Source organism: Asterias amurensis, chromosome 10 (genome assembly GCF_032118995.1).
Source record: "Asterias amurensis chromosome 10, ASM3211899v1".
Lineage (NCBI taxonomy): Eukaryota > Metazoa > Echinodermata > Asteroidea > Forcipulatida > Asteriidae > Asterias > Asterias amurensis.
This window is the reverse complement of record NC_092657.1, coordinates 11,549,391-11,574,274: the sequence shown is the minus strand read 5'-3', so window position 1 is coordinate 11,574,274 and position 24,884 is coordinate 11,549,391. Positions and strand designations below refer to the sequence as shown.

The 24,884-nt window shown below is 37.4% G+C and overlaps 1 protein-coding gene across 2 annotated transcripts in view; it reads left to right on the top strand.

Annotated features, from left to right (window-relative positions):
- Positions 1-9,382: 9,382 nt before the first annotated feature.
- LOC139942933 (receptor-type tyrosine-protein phosphatase F-like) overlaps positions 9,383-24,884 on the top strand; it is a 33,643-nt gene continuing 18,141 nt past the window's right edge. For both annotated transcript variants that reach the window (XM_071939759.1, XM_071939758.1), the window contains exons 1-17: positions 9,383-9,528; positions 11,245-11,499; positions 12,869-13,003; positions 13,477-13,635; positions 14,476-14,607; positions 16,141-16,200; positions 16,715-17,011; positions 17,447-17,755; positions 18,082-18,369; positions 18,737-19,036; positions 19,194-19,484; positions 20,872-21,186; positions 21,739-22,023; positions 22,452-22,584; positions 23,096-23,271; positions 23,740-24,027; positions 24,405-24,643. In XM_071939759.1, coding sequence (XP_071795860.1) covers positions 9,390-9,528; positions 11,245-11,499; positions 12,869-13,003; positions 13,477-13,635; positions 14,476-14,607; positions 16,141-16,200; positions 16,715-17,011; positions 17,447-17,755; positions 18,082-18,369; positions 18,737-19,036; positions 19,194-19,484; positions 20,872-21,186; positions 21,739-22,023; positions 22,452-22,584; positions 23,096-23,271; positions 23,740-24,027; positions 24,405-24,643 — 3,801 coding nt within the window. In that variant the 5' untranslated portion in view covers positions 9,383-9,389. The remainder of the gene's footprint in view (positions 9,529-11,244; positions 11,500-12,868; positions 13,004-13,476; positions 13,636-14,475; positions 14,608-16,140; positions 16,201-16,714; positions 17,012-17,446; positions 17,756-18,081; positions 18,370-18,736; positions 19,037-19,193; positions 19,485-20,871; positions 21,187-21,738; positions 22,024-22,451; positions 22,585-23,095; positions 23,272-23,739; positions 24,028-24,404; positions 24,644-24,884) is intronic.

Sequence of the window (24,884 nt, the reverse complement as noted above, 5' to 3'; positions counted from 1 at the left end):
GCCCAAAGGAGGTACATTGGTTGCACACCTTAGTTTAAAGGAACATTACAGAATTGGTTTTGCTACAAACAAAAAAACAGTTCTGGCAGTGTAAGCACTTTTAAAATACAATACATAAACTGACAAACCTAAAGAAGTTTGAGATCGATCGGCCATCTGGGTCACCAGAAAATAGTGACAGTCGACTACACATTGATTTGCATGGCATTGATGCAAAATGAAAGAATAACACGCTCACTGAGCGATAAACTCCAAACGCATAGCTAATTTATTTCTCATCAAGTTATGACATTTCAGTCAGGAATATTTCAAGGCGGCAACACGCTAAGCATTCGTTATGGAACCTTTTTTGTTCCTTAAAACAAGCCGAAATGAGGATAAAACTCCCCCAAAATTTAAAATCACCCTGCCTGCCCCAAACAAACGTTTTTGTGGGCACATTATTTTCGAGCACACAAAATTATCGCAAATGGATAAAATATTGCATGCCAAACAATTTAAAGCTTAATATAAATCGAATTTATAAAAAAACATTAAAAAAAACATCATTACTGCAACCGAGTGTTTCATACGCGGGATTGTTTTGGTTAACCTTGCCCTCGTGAATGGGTCTTTTTATTTCTTTCGAACAAACGAAACGTTTCATTCTTGGACGGTTATGAGCTTTTCTTGAAACTTGGCATTTTTGTCCATTCTTACACTGCTAAAAAATGTCCATTGTTGACATGAGGAATGCAAAAGCATTGAAATCTACATATTTATGTGTTAAAGACACTAGACACTATTGGTAATTGTCAAAGACCAGTCTTCGCACTTGGTGTATCTCAACATATGCATACAAAACAAACCTGTGAACATTTGAGCTTAATTGGTTGTCGAAGTTGCGAGATAACATTGAAAGAAAAAAACACCCTTGTCACACGAAGTTGTGTGCTTTCAGATGCTTGATTTCGAGACCTCACAATCTAAATCTGAGGTCTTGAAATCAAATTCGTGGAAAATCTTCTTTCTCGAAAACTACGTTACTTCAGAGGGAGCCGTTTCTCACAATGTTTTATACCATCAACAGCTCTCCATTACTCGTTACCAAATAAGTTTTTAAGCAAACATTTGTTTTGAGTAATTACCAATAGTGTCCACTGCCTTTAAGTACGCACTGTAACGGAAGAACATAGATGTTCGAGACCGTCCAAGTTGATATCGAAATTTGAATATCGTATATATTGCTAAACATCTTGCATTTCTAGCTTCTAGAATAGTTACATACACAAATATATTGTTTGTGCTATTTACAAGCGAGGCCACTATACACAAGGCTCACTTTTCTGCCCGTCGGATTCCTTTCCAGACTGTCTTCTCCAACTGGGAGAACACGAATACATCTTCAATATTGTATACAATGACACGTTTTCAATAACACGGTTTTGAATTTGAAAGACTTGTTTAGGACGTACTCCTTCTGTTGTTCTCTCTTTGAAGGCTTTTTACTTGTGTTCTAAAATTGAATAATCAAATTAACACTACTTTCGCTTTTAAGAATCGATACCAAAATGCGAATCGATACCAAAATGCACATTTTGTTCATCACCTGATGTCACCCTTTGTTTTCTATGTACTTTATTTATTAAAAAGCAGTAGACACTATTGGTAATTACTCAACAAAATTATCATCATAAAACCTTTCTTGATTACGAGTAATGGGGAGAGGTTGATAAAATAAAACTTTGTGAGAAACAGCTCCCTCTGAAGTGACGTAGTTTTCGAGAAAGAGTTCATTTTCGAATAATTTGATTTCGAGACTTCAGATTTAGAATTTGAGGTCTCGAAATCAAGCATCTGAAAGCACACAAGTTTGTGTGACCATGGTGCGACAAGGGTGTTTTTTCTTTCATTATTATCTCGCAACTCTCGAAAGAGTTCATTTTCTATTTAGAATTTGAGGTCTCGAAATCAACCATCTAAACGCACACAACTTCGTGTGACAAGGGTGTTTTTTCTCATTATTATCTCGCAACTTCGATGACCGATTGAGCTCAAATTTTCACAGGTTTGTTATTTTATGCATATGTTGAGTTACACCAACTGTGAAGGCTAGTCTTGGACAATTACCGATAGTGTCCACTGTCTTTAAAAAGAGCAACATACACCATGATTTCCTGCCTTTTTCTCCAAGGAGGAACTATCCAAGTTGTTTAACAACGATTAAGCAAATTTGGCAGACGGTCAACTTCAACAATCTTCATCTTAAAAACAATAATTATCCTCCATTGTTCAACAATAAATTGCATAAGTTCCTTATTCAATTGTATGAGTAATAGAAATGGTTTTCCTTCTCATAGTGGATTGCAACAGGCAAGATAGAGCAGTCAGTGTCGCCTTACAGACAGTCATGGCGGGACAACTCCGTGTGAAACTCAAGCTGCTTTTCATATTGTTAGGAGTGTTTGAAGGTATAGTCCTTTCTTTATAGTTTTTTGTTTACGCTTCCTTGAATGTCATGACGTCGCCATGATATTAAAAAGGAAACAATCGTTAACTTAAACAAATCGGTTAAATCTTAGCTGCAAGCTTTAATGGTCATAATTTACTGTTTCATGTATAAACAAAATAATATTTAAGTTGTTTTCAAAATGTTTTTTTTTTTTTTCTTTTTTTTTACATAAAATATTGCAAGAGGAAAACAGTGCACTTTTGGTGCACTTTTAAACATGTTGCTTGCATGTTTAATTGTAAGCAACATTTAACCTAATGCGTAAAGTGTTAGCATTTACAACGTGTGGTTCATGCGCACAAGGACCCTGATGGTATCTTTTGGGCAAAACCATTGGTGGAGATTGAGGGGGTAGACTCAGAAGAAAGTTTTTGGTTCTATTCTCGGAAGCTTTTGGATTTTGACATTGTATGACCAGGGATGACTCTCCATCTGCGTGCTTGATAAACCGTTGGTTTTGTTCTTTGGTGTGAGTGGTTCTGTGTGTGCGTCTTGATTTATATATCCTGGTGTCATGTGTTTTCATAAGGATAACAGGAAAACTGTTCACAATCAAAAACTAAATATTTTTTTTTCAAATCATCTATCCAATTTTTTAACAATTTTTCTTCAATTACTACTTAACAAATTTAATTACATTTTTGTCCCAAGGCATTATGACTACTATATTAGAATCCAGAGATATCATAAGGCATGAAAGTAAAACTTCCCACCCCCCTTGAAGCACACACATATCATAACAATCCGTTTTCCCCCATTTCAGACCAGTAATGTTTGGTTTCAGGAGATGATAAACCAATCTATGACATTTTCTCTTTAATGTAGACTTAATATTTATTATGCTTATCGGAATTTATTACAGTATGCAGTAAATCAAAACAATTTTTTTTTTTTTCATTTTCACTTCAAATATTTTAATTTTTTCCCCATATTGGCACACCATAGAATCCCAAATAGTAACCACCTCACGTGATCCATCTAGTGACTAAAGTATAATGAAACTCATTCTAGCAGATAGTAATTTTGTTTTGAACTTTCGAGGTTGGATTATGTTTCTTTGACTCATTTGAATGTTGGCATAATAATGCACTAGTGATTAGTACAAAAAATCAATCATTTTATAAATGTTTGAGCATAACCAACGACAGGAAACTTTATTCTCAGCATGATTAAGCCTGATGAAAATACAGACCGTGAGTAAACTGCCTAGCTTCTTTTACCGGTGCAGCTTGCACAATCTCGTGGTAAACGGGAATCAAAGTTGGGGACCGAAAACATATGAGGGTCGATAACGTATGACGCTACGATATACTCTTGCCCAAAGTAGGTACATTGGTTGCACACCTTAGTTTAAAGGAACATTACAGAATTGGTTTTGCTACAAACAAAAAACAGTTCTGGCAGAGTAAGCACTTTATGTAATACACCATACATAAACTGACAAACCTGAAGAAGTTTGAGATCGATCGGCCATCTGGGTCACCAGAAAATAGTGACAGTCGACTACACATTGATTTGCATGGCATTGATGCAAAAAAGAAAGAATAACACGCCCACTGAGCGATAAACTCCAAACGCATAGCTAATTTATTTCGCATCAAGTTATGACATTTCAGTCAGGAATATTTCAAGGCGGCAACACGCTAAGCATTCGTTATGGAACCTTTTTTGTTCCTTAAAACTAGCCGAAATGAGGATAAAACTCCCCAAAAATTTCAAATCACCCTGCCTGCCCCAAACAAACGTTTTTGTGGGCACATTATTTTCGAGCACACAAAATTATCGCAAATGGATAAAATATTGCATGCCAAACAATTTAAAGCTTAATATAAATCGAATTTATAAAAAAACATTAAAAAAAAACAGCATTACTGCAACCGAGTGTTTCATACGCGGGATTGTTTTGGTTAACCTTGCCCTCGTGAATGGGTCTTTTTATTTCTTTCGAACAAACGAAACGTTTCATTCTTGGACGGTTATGAGCTTTTCTTGAAACTTGGCATTTTTGTCCATTCTTACACTGCTAAAAAATGTCCATTGTTGACATGAGGAATGCAAAAGCATTGAAATCTACATATTTATGTGTTAAAGACACTAGACACTATTGGTAATTGTCAAAGACCAGTCTTCGCACTTGGTGTATCTCAACATATGCATACAAAACAAACCTGTGAACATTTGAGCTTAATTGGTTGTCGAAGTTGCGAGATAACATTGAAAGAAAAAAACACCCTTGTCACACGAAGTTGTGTGCTTTCAGATGCTTGATTTCGAGACCTCACAATCTAAATCTGAGGTCTTGAAATCAAATTCGTGGAAAATCTTTTTTTCTCAAAAACTACGTTACTTCAGAGGGAGCCGTTTCTCACAATGTTTTATACCATCAACAGCTCTCCATTACTCGTTACCAAATAAGTTTTTAAGCAAACATTTGTTTTGAGTAATTACCAAAAGTGTCCACTGCCTTTAAGTACGCACTGTAACGGAAGAACATAGATGTTCGAGACCGTCCAAGTTGATATCGAAATTTGAATATCGTGTATTGCTAAACATCTTGCATTTCTAGCTTCTAGAATAACTACATACACAAATATATTGTTTGTGCTATTTACAAGCGAGGGCACTATACACAAGGCTCACTTTTCTGCCCGTCGGATTCTTTTCCAGACTGTCTTCTCCAACCGGGAGAACACGAATACATCTTCAATATTGTATACAATGACACGTTTTCAATAACACGGTTTTGAATTTGAAAGACTTGTTTAGGACGTACTCCTTCTGTTGTTCTCTCTTTGAAGGCTTTTTACTTGTGTTCTAAAATTGAATAATCAAATTAACACTACTTTCGCTTTTAAGAATCGATACCAAAATGCGAATCGATACCAAAATGCACATTTTGTTCATCACCTGATGTCACCCTTTGTTTTCTATGTACTTTATTTATTAAAAAGCAGTAGACACTATTGGTAATTACTCAACAAAATTATCATCATAAAACCTTTCTTGATTACGAGTAATGGGGAGAGGTTGATAAAATAAAACTTTGTGAGAAACAGCTCCCTCTGAAGTGACGTAGTTTTCGAGAAAGAGTTCATTTTCCACTAATTTGATTTCGAGACTTCAGATTTAGAATTTGAGGTCTCGAAATCAAGCATCTGAAAGCACACAAGTTTGTGTGACCATGGTGCGACAAGGGTGTTTTTTCTTTCATTATTATCTCGCAACTCTCGAAAGAGTTCATTTTCTATTTAGAATTTGAGGTCTCGAAATCAACCATCTAAACGCACACAACTTCGTGTGACAAGGGTGTTTTTTTTTCTCATTATTATCTCGCAACTTCGATGACCGATTGAGCTCAAATTTTCACAGGTTTGTTATTTTATGCATATGTTGAGTTACACCAACTGTGAAGGCTAGTCTTGGACAATTACCGATAGTGTCCACTGTCTTTAAAAAGAGCAACATACACCATGATTTCCTGCCTTTTTCTCCAAGGAGGAACTATCCAAGTTGTTTAACAACGATTAAGCAAATTTGGCAGACGGTCAACTTCAACAATCTTCATCTTAAAAACAATAATTATCCTCCATTGGTTAACAATAAATTGCATAAGTTCCTTATTCAATTGTATGAGTAATAGAAATGGTTTTCCTTCTCATAGTGGATTGCAACAGGCAAGAGAGAGCAGTCAGTGTCGCCTTACAGACAGTCATGGCGGGACAACTCCGTGTGAAACTCAAGCTGCTTTTCATATTGTTAGGAGTGTTTGAAGGTATAGTCCTTTCTTTATAGTTTTTTGTTTACGCTTCCTTGAATGTCATGACGTCGCCATGATATTAAAAAGGAAACAATCGTTAACTTAAACAAATGGGTTAAACTTAGCTGCAAGTTTTAGTGGTCACAATTTACTGTTTCATGTATAAACAAAATAATGTTTAAGTTGTTTTCCCAAATTTTTGTATTTATTTTTTACATAAAATATTGCAAGAGGAAAACAGTGCACTTTTGGTGCACTTTTAAAAATGTTGCTTACATGTTTAATTGTAAGCAACATTTAACCTAATGCGTGAAGTGTTAGCATTTACAACGTGTGGTACATGCGCACAAGGGCCCTGATGGTATCTTTGGGCGAAACCATTGGTGGAGATTGAGGGGGAAGACTCACAAGAAAGTTTTTGGTTTAAGCATGTCCTGAGTGGCTCGTTGACAAGCTCTACATTCAAATAAACTGTTATTTACTTAATATTTTAAAAGATCTTGGATTTGGTTCTATTCTCGGAAGCTTTTGGATTTTGACATTGTATGACCAGGGATGACTCTCCATCTGCGTGCTTGATAAACCGTTGGTTTTGTTCTTTGTTGTTAGTGGTTCTGTGTGTGCGTCTTGATTTATATATCCTGGTGTCATGTGTTTTCAGTAGGATAACAGGAAAACTGTTCACAATCAAAAACTAAATATTTTTTTTTTCAAATCATCTATCCAATTTTTTAACAATCACACTTGCACTTCATGGTGTGTTGAAATGTTTAAAATTTTGGTTTTACGTTGCGAGAGACAGTCCGCCATTAACAGTGCTTATGCATGCACGACGTTGGAGCAACTGTTTTCACACCTTTCATTGGTTGGTATTTTATTGAATATTCAGAAGCTAGTATGACGTGCAAAATAAATCAAAAATAATATTCAATTACTACTTAACAAATTTAATTACGTTTTTGTCCCAAGTCATTATGGCTACTGTATTAGAATCCAGAGATATCATAAGGCATGAAAGTAAAACTTCCCACCCCCCCCCTTGAAGCACACACATTTCATAACAATCCGTTTTCCCCCATTTCAGACCAGTAATGTTTGGTTTCAGGAGATGATAAACCAATCTATGATATTTTCTCTTTAATGTAGACTTACTATGTATTATGCTTATCGGAATTTATTACACTATGCAGTAAATAAAAATAAAAACATTGTTGTTGTCATTTTCACTTGAAATATTTTAGTTTTTTCCCCATATTGGCACACCATAGAATCCCAAATAGTAACCACCTCACGTAATCCATCTCTAGTGACTAAAGCAGAATGAAACTCAATCTAGCAGATAGTATTTTTGTTTTGAACTTTCGAGGTTGGATTATGCTTCTTTCACTCATTTGAATGTTGGCATAATAATGCACTAGTGATTAGTACAAAAAATCAATCATTTTATAAATGTTTGAGCATAACCAACGACAGGAAACTTTATTTTCAGCATGATTAAGCCTGATGAAAATACAGACCGTGAGTAAACTGCATAGCTTCTTTTACCGGTGCAGCTTGCACAATCTCGTGGTAAACGGGAATCAAAGTTGGGGACCGAAAACATATGAGGGTCGATAACGTATGACGCTACGATATACTCTTGCCCAAAGTAGGTACATTGGTTGCACACCTTAGTTTAAAGGAACATTACAGAATTGGTTTTGCTACAAACAAAAAACAGTTCTGGCAGTGCAAGCACTTTATGTAATACACCATACATAAACTGACAAACCTGAAGAAGTTTGAGATCGATCGGCCATCTGGGTCACCAGAAAATAGTGACAGTCTACTACACATTGATTTGCATGGCATTGATGCAAAAAAGAAAGAATAACACCCTCACTGAGCGATAAACTCCAAACGCATAGCTAATTTATTTCTCATCAAGTTATGACATTTCAGTCAGGAATATTTCAAGGCGGCAACACGCTAAGCATTCGTTATGGAACCTTTTTTGTTCCTTAAAACTAGCCGAAATGAGGATAAAACTCCCCAAAAATTTAAAATCACCCTGCCTGCCCCAAACAAACGTTTTTGTGGGCACATTATTTTCGAGCACACAAAATTATCGCAAATGGATAAAATATTGCATGTCAAACAATTTAAAGCTTAATATAACAAAACATTAAAAACATTTAAAAAAAAACATCATTACTGCAACCGAGTGTTTCATACGCGGGATTTTTTGGTTAACCTTGCCCTCGTGAATGGGTCTTTTTATTTCTTAGACGACCGATTGAGCTCAAATGTTGAAGTTGAGATACAGCAAGTGAGAAAACTGGTCTTTGACAATTACCACACGTGTTCAGTGGCGTTAACTATTAATTGTTTGATCTGTGTCACAACAACAAATTTTTCAAAATACCAAGAACAATATTGCATTCAAATAATAGTACACATTTTGAAAACTATTGTTGCTTTTTGGTCACGGTTTAGCCTTGTTCTAATCGTACAAATAATGTTGTGCAAAACAACAACAAAATATACTTTGTAGTGCCGTGTTTTTTTTTTTTTTTTTTAAACCTCGCAATACAAGCAGTTTACACAATCCATGTTTAAAGGGAGGGTACACGTTTGGTAATTGTAAAAGACCAGTCTTCTCACTTAGTGTATCCCATCATACCCATAAAATAACAAGCCTGTGAACATTTGGGCTCAATCGGTCTTTGAAGTTGTGAGAAAATATATGATAGAAACACACCCTTGTTGGACGAATTTGTGTGCTTTCAGATAAGATTAAAAGACTTCTAGCTATAGAAGTCTTTTTTTATTTTAGTGAGAAATTACCTCTTTCTCAAAAACTACGTTTCGCACAATGTTTTATATCAACAGCTCTCCAATGCTCGTTACCAAGTCAGTTTTTAAGTTAATGTTTGATTTAAGTTATTACCAAACATGTACTTTCCCTTTAACTTGTTTTCAGGCGTGTCAGCAGTTGCAGACTTTACTAGTGTGACAGCTTCTGGCAACCTACACATATTCATCGCAAGTTATTTGGTGACTGGTGATGAGACCACAGCAAACAACAATGAAGAGCTTGGTTTTTCTCGATACATACCAACGGGTGTCGGTAGCGACCTGCTTAACTGGACGGAAGTTTCTATGCCTTTAGCAACTGCATTACCAAACGGTGTTATGGGGAAGATGTTTAAAATTCCAAGTGACAAGAAAGGTAGCGTTGGTGTGTTCACATGGACGTATGGCGTGAACTCAGTGATTACGATACGTATGAGACCCACCGGTAAGTGATTCAAATGAACAAAACATATAATTATACCTAAAGTTGTGTCTTTGCCAGCAAGACTTTGCCTTCAGAATAATCAACTCTCGCCTTCATCAAGGAATTAAAATAGTAAACGTAAAATCCATATCAAATGACAGTTTGTACATTCATCTATCCGAATCTTTAGTTTTTCCTAACATTTATTTTGTAGTCCATTTAGGGCGCAACAAGTAAAATACCCCCTCAAATTAACCTATATATATTGACCTTTGTTTGGCAGTGAATAATTAAGCTAAACTACATCGAAAACAGCACCATTTTATATGTTTCGAAAGAAAAATTCACACTATATCCACTCACCTCGCCATCTTGGACACCAGCTATACCTCGTGCGGAACGCTACGTTGCTATAAACAGACCCTCTCGAACTCCCGTTGTTTCTCGAACAAATCTCGCGCAATCGCTGCGGTTTTATCAGTGCAAAGAAAATGCGGGTTTCAAATCATTAACAAGGGCGCTGCCGAGGGACTGCCATAATTAGTTCGATCGCTTGAAATAAATAATGTTTCTATAGCAATCGAAATTAGTGCACGATTTCAGTGCAAGACGGACCATATTAGTCCGTGTTGAGACTAACTAAATGAGCGTCATCTAACTTTCAAATAATTATGACCTTTCACGTGTACAGCCATCTACCTATGCAATTGAACAGGTCGGTAGAATCAATTTTAATAAATTTGTTTGATTTCCGATTGGTCACCGGTCAGCGAATCAGAATGAACCTTGTTTAAACGCTTTTATCGTGTAACTGTGTTGTCTTTTTCAACACTTATACAAACAACCTTTATAATTTCGTTCGCTTCTGAATCGAAACAATCCTCATATCTAATTACGGTATTGCAGGCTTTGTACATATTCTCAAAACTTGATGATGTTGGATCAAAAAGTTTTCCAGAGAATTGGAGTGAATGTCGTCAATCATAATATATACGCTTTAATACAATTGTATGTGTAATTACCAGCTGCACCAACTAAAGGGACGTGTCACTACTGGGTAGAACACCTTCATATTTAAATAAAAATTTCCATTTTCAGCTTTAGCTTAATTTTGTTTAGTCAACATAAAGTGTGAACTTCCCACAAAAAAAAAACACATAAAAAAAGTACAAAATAAATGCTTGAAACTGATTTCTACTTTTCGCGAAAACGTCTTTAAACTTAAAAGTTTGTGCTAAATTTCTAAGATTGTGTTCTTTTCAAAAACATTGTTTGTTTAGCTTCCAAATTCAACTCCAGTTATGTGTTTTTGATGCCATCCTTTTTTTTCTTTGCAAAATATGTCTCGGCGGCACCCTAGCATCTGTATAATATGTAGCCCTCAATTGAAGTAAACCCTCAAGTAACCCTCAAGTTAAGTAAAACATGTAGCCCTCAAGTACGCAAACTAAACCCTCGACCTAAATAAAACCAAACAAACAATGCAATTCTTCGTCTAAAACAAAATGGTTCACTAACGCACTAAATAAGCATTATACATTAGGTTTAAATTAGTATTAAGCTACCAAACAAGTAAAAGTCCATTCAATTATAGACACGATGTTTGTTACTATTGTAGTAACTGGGTATATAGTTATCCTTAAAATGTAATGTTTACTATGCCATCATTCCGTCTGTTTTTTTTTTTTTTTCGTTTTTTTTTTTTTTTTTTTGTGATGAATTTGACATCCATATCAGCATCACTTGTACCAGCCTTCGTAAGCCGTACTGTCAACATCGGCGATGATGTTGCTCTGAACGTTACCAGAAACACAGAGGATGGCGAGATTTCAAACAGCAAATGGAGGAAAGACAACGGTGGAGCGATGAACGAGAACATCCTGGACTTAAGCATAAGCAGCGCTAGTACCAGCGACAGTGGTATTTATGAGTGCCATTATAAACATGAACGTGCCAAAGGAAACCAGGCGCTACTGAGATTGATTGTTAGAAGTAAGCAAAATGATTCATTTATTTATTTATTTGCAACGAAAAAGAATATGTGGCTTCACATCTCTCCCATTCTACATAGTCCCAACTGGATACCCGTTTATTTCATAATACAATATGAGATCATTCTTCTGACATTCAAGGCTCTCCATGAACTATCCCCTACATACAGAGGATGCTTCAGCCCCGTAGTGTCAGGCCGGGTCTGAGGTTATCGGGCAGCATGCTCTATGTTCCTCTGACCTGTTTATCCAGCTATGTATGGCCTTTAGTAACATTTCAACCCATCTCTGGACCTCTCTGCCTCAACATCTCAAGGATACACATTATTTGTAATAGATAGTGGCCTTGAACTTGTCGTTTGTGAGGTAATTTGCTAGAAAGCCTATATTTAGTTGCTGCTTACTTTTGTTCGCACTCACTGATTACAGACACTTATATGGGCGCACGACATTGCAAGTCCACACAGGTCGACTACGAATAAATTTCCGCCTAGTGGAAACACGTTGGCGTAAGAATAGTTTTTGTCCTCCCCTGTTTTCGTTTAGAATGGCAACTAATGCCGATCGTCTTAACTTCTCTGTAGTTATACTTTATAACTTCAGGCCGGCAACAAACTGTAGCAGAATATTCCCGGCGGTCTAAGAAGCTCAGGAAAATCATCGATTGCTGACTATTCCTGCGTCATCGCAAAGTTGATCGACCAGCTTGCGGCTTAAGTATGCGGAATCGAGGGTTAAATATTAAAGTCACCTGGAAGTGGTATTTTTTCAAAATAAAGCTTTTGTCACTAATGTATGTGTTTTGATGAGTGGAATGTGAATAAACAGTTAACTAAGGTTTATAAAAAATCAGTTCTTATGTTATTTACAAATTTAAGAGTAGACCCCGACCCGAGAGGGCGCTGTTCGTGACGTCAATCGAGGCAGACTTTGCATGTAATGCGTAGAGTAAACACAACTGCAAAGTACATGTACTTTTTTTTTCTTTTTTTTCCGGCAATGCCGACCAGGTGTATTGCTGCTGAATGCAGAAAAACACTTTTTGAAATGTACCAACTCACGACTTGGACGTACATGTACTTTGCACGTGTGTTTACTATACGCATTGCAGGCAAAGTCTGCCTCGATTGACGTCACAAAAGGGGTAAGCGGAGCCCCCAAACAACTTTATATATTTTTTAAACATATAAATCGTGACAAACAATTACTAACACAATTGTTTTATTGTTCGTAAGCATATACTCTTATGTTTGAAAGAAAACAAAATTATATTTCCAGGTGACTTTAATAAAAAAAAATAAAAAAAAGAACAAGTATTTGTATGCTGGTTTGTATGCTCACGTATGCAATGTTTTTCTTTGTGAAAACAGGATGCCCACAACATAAGTACGGCCTAACGGTTTGTAGCAGCAAATGTCGGAGATGTCTGAATGGTGGTGTTTGTGATGACGGTGATGGTGACTGTATTTGTCCACCTGGGTTTGGTGGTAGACTTTGTGAAAAAGGTGAGCAGAGCAAAATATAAACATTTTATAGCAGTTTACTTTAAACAAAACTAATACACCCTAGTGAAACAAAGTTTCGAACAAAAATCTTGCAACTCGAAAGGCTGAGCCATATCGATACTATGTTGGCATTTAGGCCTAGGTACCTATATATTAACCTTGGTAAATATACCGTTCATATGTTTCAGACCGAAGAAGTCATATTATGGTATTATGCTAATCAACCTGGTTGGGCAACACCAAACTGCCTGCTAAAGTTGTGATTTTTGGAAGAGAGTTGTTTTAGCCACGTGCCACCAATCTGGTTGGTTATTACCACCCCAAAAAGACCGCGTGATTACACTGTATCATCCATATCAATATACCACAGTAATTAATTAGGTGTTCATTACGTTGCGTTCAACCGATCAACGTGTTTTTGTAATAAACAAAACATCTATGTCTTGTTGCTGTTGGTAACATGTTGTATTTAGTAAAAGGACCGAACCGCTTTGGCCAAAAAGGGAGCCTCCGCTGCGATGACGTTGGGTTACCATCAACTGATTCTACCTGCAAAGGAATGCTGTTCTGTTTACCAGATCCCTACGGATGCAGCTGTGCCGCTGGGTACCAGGGACTCGAGTGCAATAAAGGTACACTTCTAAATCAAACAATCAAAAAACATCACCAAACAATGTGCCACTGATAAAATAACATATTCATAGGCTAAACGCAAACAATTTTTTAAACAGCTAAGAACAAAGTATAGCTTCCAAAGAAAACAGAAACGCACAATGAGTACATCTCTCCCTTCCCCCGCTGTCTGCTACGACTGTGTTCAGATCAAGACAGTTTGTCTAGGCATTTTAAAGGCAGTGGACACTATTGGTAATTGTCAAAGACTAGCCTTCGCAGTTGGTGTGTCTCAACATTATGCATAAAATAACTAACCTGTGAAAATTTGAGCTCAATCGGTCATCAAAGTTGCGAGATAATAATAAAAGAAGAAAACACGAAGTTGTGTGCGTTTCGATGGTTGATTTCGAGACCTCAAGTTCTAAATCTGAGGTCTCGAAATCAAATTCGTGGAAAATTACTTCTTTCTCGAAAACTATGGCACTTGAGAGGGAGCCGTTCTTCACAATGTCTTATACCATCAACCTCTCCCCATTACTCGTCACCAAGAAAGGTTTTATGCTAATAATTATTTTGAGTAATTACCAATAGTGTCCACTGCCTTTAATGCGGCTTTCGGAGAATACCACTATATTTAGGTGACACTGAATGAAAACATCGAGTACACAACCGCTTAACGTAATACAGGATCCAACCATGCAGACTTTTACCTTGGGTTTAGAATCCCCTAGAAAATCATTCGGACTGTGTAATTTTCTGGGCCAAAAGCTTCAATGACCCAGGCGTCGATAAACAGACAGTCATCGTTCAGTTTTGTTTATAGAGCTGTATCTCTGGTTCTTTCTTTACTGGTTCAGATTGTGATGTTGGAACATACGGTGCCAACTGTGCCCAGATATGTCACTGTGCCGAAGGGGTACCATGTAATGGAACAACAGGTGAATGTGATGGAGTTTGTGCAGCAGGACACAAAGGGGTTAACTGTCAAGGTAAGATGACATGCCTTAAGGAACATGCATCTGGAAATTGGAAATGTTAGGAAATTTAAAAAGGGGCTATGAAACGTTTTAACTACTACCTTTAAGTATGTATCGATAGAATGGTGTCAACTGTACCCAAACTTGCCAATGTTCTGATTTTCATTTGAACATAAAGGCAGTGGACACTATTGTTAGTTACTCAAATTAATTCAGCATACAACCTCACTTGGTAACGAGTAATGGGGAGAAGTTGATAGTATAAACCAATGTGAGAGACGGCTCCCTCTGAAGTGAAGTACTCTTCGAGAAAGAAGTAATTTTCCACGAATTTGATTTTGAGACCTCAAGTTCAGAATTTGAGGTCTCGAAATCAAGCATCTGCAAGCACACAACTTCGTGTGACAAGGGTGTGTTTTTTCTTTCTTTATTATCTCGCAACTTCGATGACTGACTGAGCTTAAGTTTTCACAGGCTTGTTATTATTTTTATGCATATGCTAAGATACACCAAGTGAGAAGACTGGTCATTGACAATTACCAATAGTGTCCACTGTCTTTAAAATAACTTGTGTGGTTCGGACTATATTTGTCAACGTAATAACTTCTCGTATATAGGAAGTTTTCGCATTCAGTCACTAAATGAACAATGGTCACGTTTTACATTAAGAATGAGCGTGCTGTGTTCTTCAATTTCGGGGTTAAAGGCAGCAAAGTGTATACTTTTGCCTTTGGGAACCGTTTGTTTGATTTAATAAAAATGTAGATGTATACGATCAAATTACATGGTCGCATTTTCGAGATATCGCTGAAAATCCGGGGCAAACGTGTTCATAACAATCCCTAAAAAGAAGAAGAAAATCCGAGAAGCGTAATACTGTCAGTAAATGTCAGTAAACGTTTTATAGGGCTAGATAGCTCAGTTGGTAGAGCGCCGGCACGTTAATCCGGAGGTCGTTGGTTCGAATTCCACTCTAGTCAATTCTTTGTTCAACCCCAAAAATCATTTAAAAATTTACCCAGTCAGTTTCCCTTGTGGTTTATATTGATATCTGAAACAAAAAGTCCCATCCCCTTAAGGTGATCCCCTAGCTGCCGCTTCCCAGGTTGTATCGTAATTTGGGTGTGATCCCTGGCTACACGGCAGTTAACGGTTGTATGGCTTCTGACTGGCACCCCCGAACAAAGATATTGACAAAATAGGGACACCGCCAATATAGGGCTAGATAGCTCAGTTGGTAGAGCGCCGGCACGTTAATCCGGAGGTCGTTGGTTCGAATCTCACCCTAGTCAATTCTTTGTTCAACCCCAAAAATCAGTAAACGTTTTAGTGACGCTTCTAAGATTCACATGTCATTGCAGATTAGCTAATACATGTATATTTACACCACCGCATTAATACGAGGAAAACATTTTTCTCAAATTCTGTTTCACTTTCGAAAGCAGTTGAAGGTTTTTAACAAAAAGTTGTTATTGTCAATAAATGTTTGCTTAAAAACGCATACGCCCCATTATGTTGTTCTACGTGCGTGTTTATCTTCAACAGATCAATGTCTTCACTTTGGAAATGACCGATCTTGCGATACGACTTGCACAGTATTATTAGGTATGTTGCTTACATCTCATGGACCGGTAATAAGCAAACTAATGGCTTTTTATAATCACAAATTCATTCTTTCTCTATGTGATCCACCAATGAAGCTCGAATTTTGCTCGAATTTGTCTCGAAAATTTACACACCAAAATGTTGAAAGTGGACCTTTTAATCTTTCAATCGAAAGTGGTATACAATATTGTTTTCACAGTTTTAATATTTTCCTCGCTAATGCTTATGGTGGGAGTTGTTCCTGAATAATTATGACCCCTCACAATTGTTAGATGTGTTGCCCTCTGCTTGTCTTCTTAATGCAACCTATCCAGTGTCTCTTTAAAGAATGTCGATAAAAATGTTATATTATTTGGTCCACTAGGCCTTTATGGTCATTCTTCGTTATTCAGTTGATAGTTCCTCTACTGGCTGATTTTGTTCACTCCATGAGCAGTGACCATGCAAAGTTAATATTATACGTCATCTATACGTTATCTAATCTGATAGTTTTACAATCTGCAATTGTTTTCAGGTCCCATAATGGAACCTAAAGGTCTCAATGTGTCTTCTTATTCTGGTGATGATTTATTCACTCACACATTATCATGGGAACCGGTTATGTGTCCAGAACCTCGCTTCAGGATAGTGAACTACGTATATAAGTTCATTGATGGACGTGGGAGTGAAGTGGAACCAGTTGAAATCGAGGGTACATCTGTCAACCTCAACTTGAATCATTGCACACGATATCAACTCGAAGTTGCTGCACAAACGAGTAAAGGCATCGGAACTTACAGTAGTGTATCTTACGTGACAACTGAATCAAAGGGTTAGTACTTAAACGAAATACATTTTACGTGTTATTAACTTGCAATTGTAACCATAATTGTTTCAGATTGATCTTCGCTAATACAACGGCTTGCATTGTGCTCTGTACGTAGGAGAAAATGGTACCCGACAAAACATGGGGACGGGCATTAAACAAGGCAAACTTTTTTTTCAACATATTTTCTACAATTGGGAAACTGGCAATGATGTACATAATGTGGTTGTTTCACAGATCTGTCACTCAAGTCCGTAATCAACATTTCAAAAACAATGAAGATTAATGTATTAAATTATCGAAGGGCGTAACTACCATAATTCCCCAAAGACTGGGGACCAAGATGTGACTTGGAAATATATCCGTCTTCTGGTATCACGCATTATCTTGCTTCTGCTGGCTTTAATGTTTTTATTTATTTGTATCCCTTTCTGTTTAAAGTTCCCAATCCTGTAGCAAGTGTAACAGTATCTCACATCAGCCATAATCAACTGATATTATCTTGGGACGCACCTGTTCCCGGCACGCAAATAAATTGCCCTGCCACTGACTACCACGTGACTTATGACCTTATAAATCTTGAGCAGTGTTTTATGATTAATGCACGCATCGATACATTGAATACAGCCGTCACTTCAATCGTCATTACAAGCCTGCACGCATTCTCAACATACTGGGTAAATGTTACACCGAGAAATCAAGTTGGAAGTAGTACCCCCTTCACCAAAACCATAACAACAGCACAATCAAGTAAGTATATAGGAGTTGTTATATGGGAAGTTGTGTTTTGCTTTCTTTCATTATGGACCATCCTTTTTCTTTTCTTGCCTTTGTGTATGTTTTTTACCTGTATTCATATTTAACTCATTTGCTGGGGATTGTACAACACAATCTTAGAGTACAAGGAAACCTGACAGGCTGTGGAAGAGGACAATGGACAAGATAATGGCAAAAGGGGGATGATATAGATAGTTTAGTTGACCTATAAGGACTGTACCATTTCTCTTTAGAAATCCGCTCGTTTATATATATGTTTGTTAAAAGTATATCAATTGTTTACTGTTGCTTTAATACAGGACCAGAAGCACCAACTGGTGTAACTGTTAACTCGGAATCTAAAGATTACATCGAGTTTGCCTGGAAGCTTCCCTGTGGAAGAACAGGTGGCAATGTAACAGCGTACCAATACAGGTATCGAACAGAAACTGACACCAACTTCATCGGTCTCAACACAACAACGAATGCATTTATGAGGATTACATCCCTGACACCTTGCACTTTATATATATTTCAAGTGAGAGCTTTTACCATCAACGGACCAGGACCGTGGTCCGTTAATGTTAGTCATAGTACAACAAGAACAGGTAATTAACATAACATAAAAAGACACTAAGCAACCATTCAATCCAAATTGATTATTTTCGTTGTCAACATGCTATAAAAAAAAAAAAAAAAACAGCGCAATGTCTCATATTACACAAGTTACTTCGGTTGTGCAGACTCAAAACTTCTTTACACACAACATTCGGTATAATGTTCACAACTTGTGACGACGTCATCAATTCCGATATGTGATAATGGACAAAAGTGCCATGGGAAATATAAACCTTCTGTTTCAGTCACATGTGTTTCAGTTTGGGTAAAACCTTGTCAAGGAAAAGTTTAAAACCTTGGCCAAATCTGTTACGAATTTTGGAAGTCATGCTTTCTTATATTGTTGTCTAATTACAGTCCCTTGGCCTGTTAAGGCATTGAATGTCCAACCAGACGGCCATGACAAACTGACTGTGTCTTGGCGAGCGAGACAAAAGGATTCATGCCCTGCTACCGACTACCTTGTGACGTATGAACTAATCCGTGTTGACCAATGTCGAGAAGGTGACCGTTCAGGGGGTTCAATTGTCGTTGCTGATACATCTACAACGATAGAAGGATTGCAAGCATACTCTGAGTATCGGATCAATGTCACCTCGAGAAATAAAGCTGGAAATGGAGCCACTCAAACCAGTTCTGAGATTACACGGGAGTTAAGTAAGTGCAATTTGTGATGCTTTGGTATTGTTACTGTTAGCTTGCGTTTGTCTACCACATCGTGTTACTTTTTCGACGGCATCTTTTTGTTGAGACAAAAACCCAAACAGATCCTCGCTTTTTTATAGTTTAATGTAAGCCTTTGCCTTCCAAATAGGTATGGGGATTGCGCCCACGTTCAATAGCAGTAAAGTGAAAGTCAGTAGCATCAACATCACCTGGAACCCCATCCCATGTGGCAGAAGAGGAGTCAACATCACCGGCTACAGAGTGGATTTGACTCGAGCAGGGCAGAGCCAAGCCAGTCAATCTCAGGGTGTTTCAAACACGTCTATATCTGCACAGTTTGACCGCTTATCGCCCTGTACATCTTACACGATCAGTGTCACTACTGTCAGTGGAGGTGGAGAAACATCGTTTAACCGTCAGGAAAAAACAAAACCAATCGGTAGGCAATACACAGTTTAAGGCCACACAGAAGTTATGTTCCGGTTAAAGACAGTGTACACTATTGGTAATTGTCAAAGACTTGTCTTCTCACTTGGTGTGTATCAACATATGCATCAAATAACAAACCCGTGAAAATTTAAGCTCGATTGGTCGTCGGAGGTGCGAGATAACTATGAATAAAAAAAAAAAAAAAACACTTGTCACAAAAAGTTGTGTGTTTTTAGATGCTTGATTTAGAGACCTCAAATTCTAAACTTGAGGTCTCGAAATCAAATTCGTGGAAAATTACTTCTTTCTCGAAAACTATGTCACTTCAGAGGGAGCCGTTTCCCACAATGTTTTATACTATCAACCTCTCCACACTACTCGTCACCAAGTATGGTTTTATGCTGATAATTATTTAGATTAATAACCAATAGTGTCCACTGCCTTTAAGTGTTATGAGCTCATCATGCAGAGGTATTCAACCGAAAAGTTATTTTAATTTTTAAAACAACTGATAATTACATTACTACTACTACTACTGCTACTGCTACTGCTACTGCTGCTGCTGCTGCTGCTGCTGCTGCTGCTGCTTCTATTATATTTTTATTGTTATTATTATTATTATTATTATTATTATTATTGTTGTTGTTGTTGTTGTTGTTGTTGTTGTTGTTGTTGTTGTTGTTGTTGTTGTTGTTGTTGTTGTTGTTGTTGTTGTTGTTGTTGTTGTTGTTGTTGTTGTTGTTGTTGTTGTTGTTGTTGTTGTTGTTGTTGTTGTTGTTGTTGTTGTTGTTGTTGTTGTTGTTGTTGTTGTTGTTGTTGTTGTTGTTGTTGTTGTTGTTGTTGTTGTTGTTGTTGTTGTTGTTGTTGTTGTTGTTGTTGTTGTTGTTGTTGTTGTTGTTGTTGTTGTTGTTGTTGTTGTTGTTGTTGTTGTTGTTGTTGTTGTTGTTGTTGTTGTTGTTGTTGTTGTTGTTGTTGTTGTTGTTGTTGTTGTTGTTGTTGTTGTTGTTGTTGTTGTTGTTGTTGTTGTTATTGTTATTGTTATTGTTATAACTATTACTGTTACTGTTGCTGTTGCTGTTGCTGTTGCTGTTGCTGTTGCTGTTGCTGTTGCTGTTGCTGTTGCTGTTGCTGTTGCTGTTGCTGTTGCTGTTGCTGTTGCTGTTGCTGTTGCTGTTGCTGTTGCTGTTGCTGTTGCTGTTGCTGTTGCTGTTGCTGTTGCTGTTGCTGTTGCTGTTGCTGTTGCTGTTGCTGTTGCTGTTGCTGTTGCTGTTGCTGTTGCTGTTGCTGTTGTTGTTGTTGTTATTATTATTATTATTATTATATTATTATTATAAGTACAAAAGTGTTTTCTAAACCACACAAAATAAGGTTATATTTTTGTACATGGCTGTTCAAAGTTCCAGACGCTGTTACTGCCTTGACTATCAGTCACATACAACATGATATACTTAGAGTGGCATGGGAAGCCCCTGGTACCAACCGTGGCAATCCTTGCCTCGCCATTGACTACCTCGTGACCTATGAACTCATCAATCTGGAGCAATGTCAGGAGGTTGACCATACTGGTGTTTCATCACTGATACACACTTCTGATACTTCAGTCATTATTAGAGGATTGAAAGCACACTCTACATATAGGGTGAATGTTTTTTCGAGAAATGAAGCTGGACACGGAACGGTGACAACTAGTTCAAAGATTACCGGTGAAAGAGGTAAGTATTTTTTGTTTTGTGAAAGTGGACGCGTTTTGTAATAATATGTGTAATTATTGTTCACTTCGTGTACCATCTGCTGTAGGCCCTATATGTGGTTATATCCACTCTGTCTGTACCATGTACACTAAAATGTATCACTGTCAGTTTGTGTATTTAATTAGTAGCAGACGTTTGATTACAATCTTTTGCGATATACTAAGAAAGGTGTAAGTTTCACTCTTTATTTGACATGTCACCGTTTCGTAAAATAGCGAGGTTTAGCTGCATGTAATACGCGAGCAAACACGTGAACATGAAGGTCAAAAAAGTGTTGTTTCTAGGTGACGTCACAACTTTGGGCTTTTTATATGATCACTTATGACGTCTGCACGCCTACGTACCTGACGTGAAAAAAACTAACTTCACGTATGCTAGAAACGTGAGATTTTAACAGCACAATTGTCTCACGTTCACGTATTTGCTCGCGTAACGTGCAGCTAAACCTAGCTAAAATTAAAATGAGTGATGGGAAATTATAACTCAATACTGTCACACAAAATGTTGAATTAGAGCCCCAAGCTGCGCCCACATTCAGTAGAAGTGAAGTGACTTCCAGAAGCATCAGCATCACGTGGAACCCTATCCCATGCGGTAGAAGAGGAGGCAGCATTACTGGTTACAGAGCCAGGTTGTATCAAACTGGACACGCACAACATCAACAAATTGTGGATGTAAGAAGAAAGTCAGTACGTTTTTCTGATCTGTCTCCCTGTACATCCTACACCATTAATGTAACTACACTCGGAACAGGCATAGGCACTTCATTTGAGCGGGAAGAGACCACATATACTATCGGTATGTACATACAACAGAATTGTTTACCAAAATGAGTCTCAAACGAAAGGGAGTAGGATCATTTGAGAAAAGTATTTAAAAAAACGCATTACAATCACGGCTTCACAAAAAGGCACCTTGGGAAAATGTCCGACACACGTGCTTATCAAGAATTCACTTTTGTGGGCTGCCTGTCGAGTTAGACTCAAACAAATTATTCCCACTTACTAAATAAGTTGCATATTATCGTTCTTACAAAAGTACCAATAAGGGGACAACAAGTAGGCCCAGAGTAGGCCTTGAGCTGCTTGAATGTTTCAATAACATTGAAACTTGCTTGAAATGGCTGAGCTAATTCGCTGCTTTATTTTGCTCTGAAGGATGCAATAATGTACAAAGAGACTTAAAGAAACATTTATAACAACATTACACATTCCCTTAAAAACTAGCTCCAGGAAGAGTGACCGAGCTGCGGGCAAGCTCAACCTCAGACGCAACCGAGATGCATGTTACTTGGCAGAACCCGACTGCCAACAACTGCCCAGTATCTTATTACACAGTGGAATATGCACTCACGAATAGGTACGCATTTAATGATCTCTAAAAACAAGCCAATTCCGTATAACTATGCAATTGTTTGTTTCATCTCATTTCTTTACCCACCGATAAAGTCATAAATTAGAAAACATCTTCTAACAGAAATTTAAAACCTTCAAAAATACTATAACTTGAATGAAAGTACATTTTTTTTTAAATATCAAATAGCATGTGATATCGGTTCTTCACTTCAACAAAAAATACAATGCTGTATGATATTGAAGCGATGGTCAGCCGACCATTGTTTGAATGTGTGAGTTAGTATAATAATAGTAATGTCCGTACAAGAGCTTAAACTCGTCAGTGTTCTTTTCTTTCGGAAATCGCCGACGCAAAAACTGTAAATAGGTGGAACGATATTTCAGAGTAATTCCAACCACTCAGATTTATGTTTTCTTTCGCACAAAATAACCGATGGCGTAATATCCTTTATACCAAGTTACTTTTAGTTGTTGTACTAGGAATTAATCCTTTAAAATAATTTTCTTTTTTAAAGGGACCAGTGTGACAGTGAAGTTTCCCAGAATCGTGAGCAGTGGCTCGATGGCTCCCAGTCACCAACAACCATAACAGGATTATACCCTCACTCTACGTATCGTGTGTACGTCACGCCTTCTAACAGTGTAGGAGCAGGGGAAGAAACATTTGTGACAGTCGATACCACCGATACTGGTAGGTTTATTAAAACTAGTTTGTAAGCTTTGATTATAGATTTGGGTTAATGGAGCGTAAACCAAGAAAAACACTCGCTATCCTTTATTGAAGAATTGCAAAGGCAAGTTTAAAAAAAGTATACACAAGGGATGCGTAGGGGCAAGTGGAGAGGTAAAGCTTACAAAGTTGTTTAGTTCGCATCTTCATTGAACAATTTGGAAATTTGTATATGGTATAGTGTGTAAATAAATGCATAGTTTCACAATTATGAAAGAATGTTTCACAGACCAGATAACAAATGAATTGAACGTTTACTTGAATGTATTCGGGGTAATTTCGAACGTCGTTCTGACAGAAGAACAACAACTTTGATGCACTGCTGTTTGTTTGGTGCATGGTATACAATCAGGATACTTAATAATCATTCCATCGATTGTTCATGTTGATTGAATTATTCATTTTTATATTAATGTTTTCCCATTTTAGCACCTTCCGGCCCTCCAAGAGATTTGAAGTCTATTGATGTTACTAACCAAACCATAGGATTCTCATGGAAACAACCAGAGTGTGGTCAACGTAACGGAATCATAACCCAGTATAATTACACATTCGAGAACAACGAAGAAGGAGTACTCGAGGAAGATACAATCTCTAGTGCAGGGGTAGGGTTTACTGGCCTTGTTCCCTTTACGTCATACACACTGTCAGTATCTGCCGAGAATCAGTTTGGTTCAGGACCTGTTGCTTTACATACGACTCGAACAGAAGAAGGAAGTAAGTAGTGTAATATATACAGAAGATTGTTTTAATGGCTAACATATGTAAGTCAGACAACATTTATATACTAACTAAACCAATATATTTATTGATAATTAGTTCTAACTGGCCTTCCAAAACGTTCAGCCTCTTTTCTAAAAATTGCTGGGGAAAAAACCTCGAGGTGGAAAAGTCGTGGTTTAAAGAGACAAAACAAACAAAATACCTTACTCCTAGAAACAAGCAGACACCTAACGATGGCTGAGTCTTAATTGTACCATCCTGATGTAGGCCTACCTAATGTTTGTTCGCATCATTCAGTCGCATATTATAGTATGTGGTTGACATTATTATGTACAGAAGTACTGGTAGTATTTTTTAACACGTCATTTCAGTTCCTCCGCCCCCAAGCCAAGTCGCTTTTCCAGTTACGAGGAGCGACAGGATCACCGTAGCGTGGAACGCTCCTAGTCCTCCCCATGGCATCATCATCAGCTACGAGCTCCGCTATTGGAAGACGTCGTTACAGAGCAAGAAATCGGCAAGTACAGCGATAATTACGCGGGAAGATGATAGTCACTACCAGACGAAAAAGATCTCGAGTTTGGAAGGAAGTATAAGTTACTCAGTCCAGGTAATACTGTGTCAAATTTTATACAACAAAAAACGCAAAACCGGTGTCGCATTGTTAACACTATACACGATATTCTTTTTGGACCGTTCTGTTGAATTTATATTTTCCTTTTTTTTTTTTTTTTTTTTTTTATAAATGTTGTTTTCCAAAGTGCGAGGGTTAACTATGCGGGTAAACAAAAACCTCAGCAATTTACTTGTCGTAATATTTTGTCGTGGCGAATTCTTAGTGGCAGTAAGTC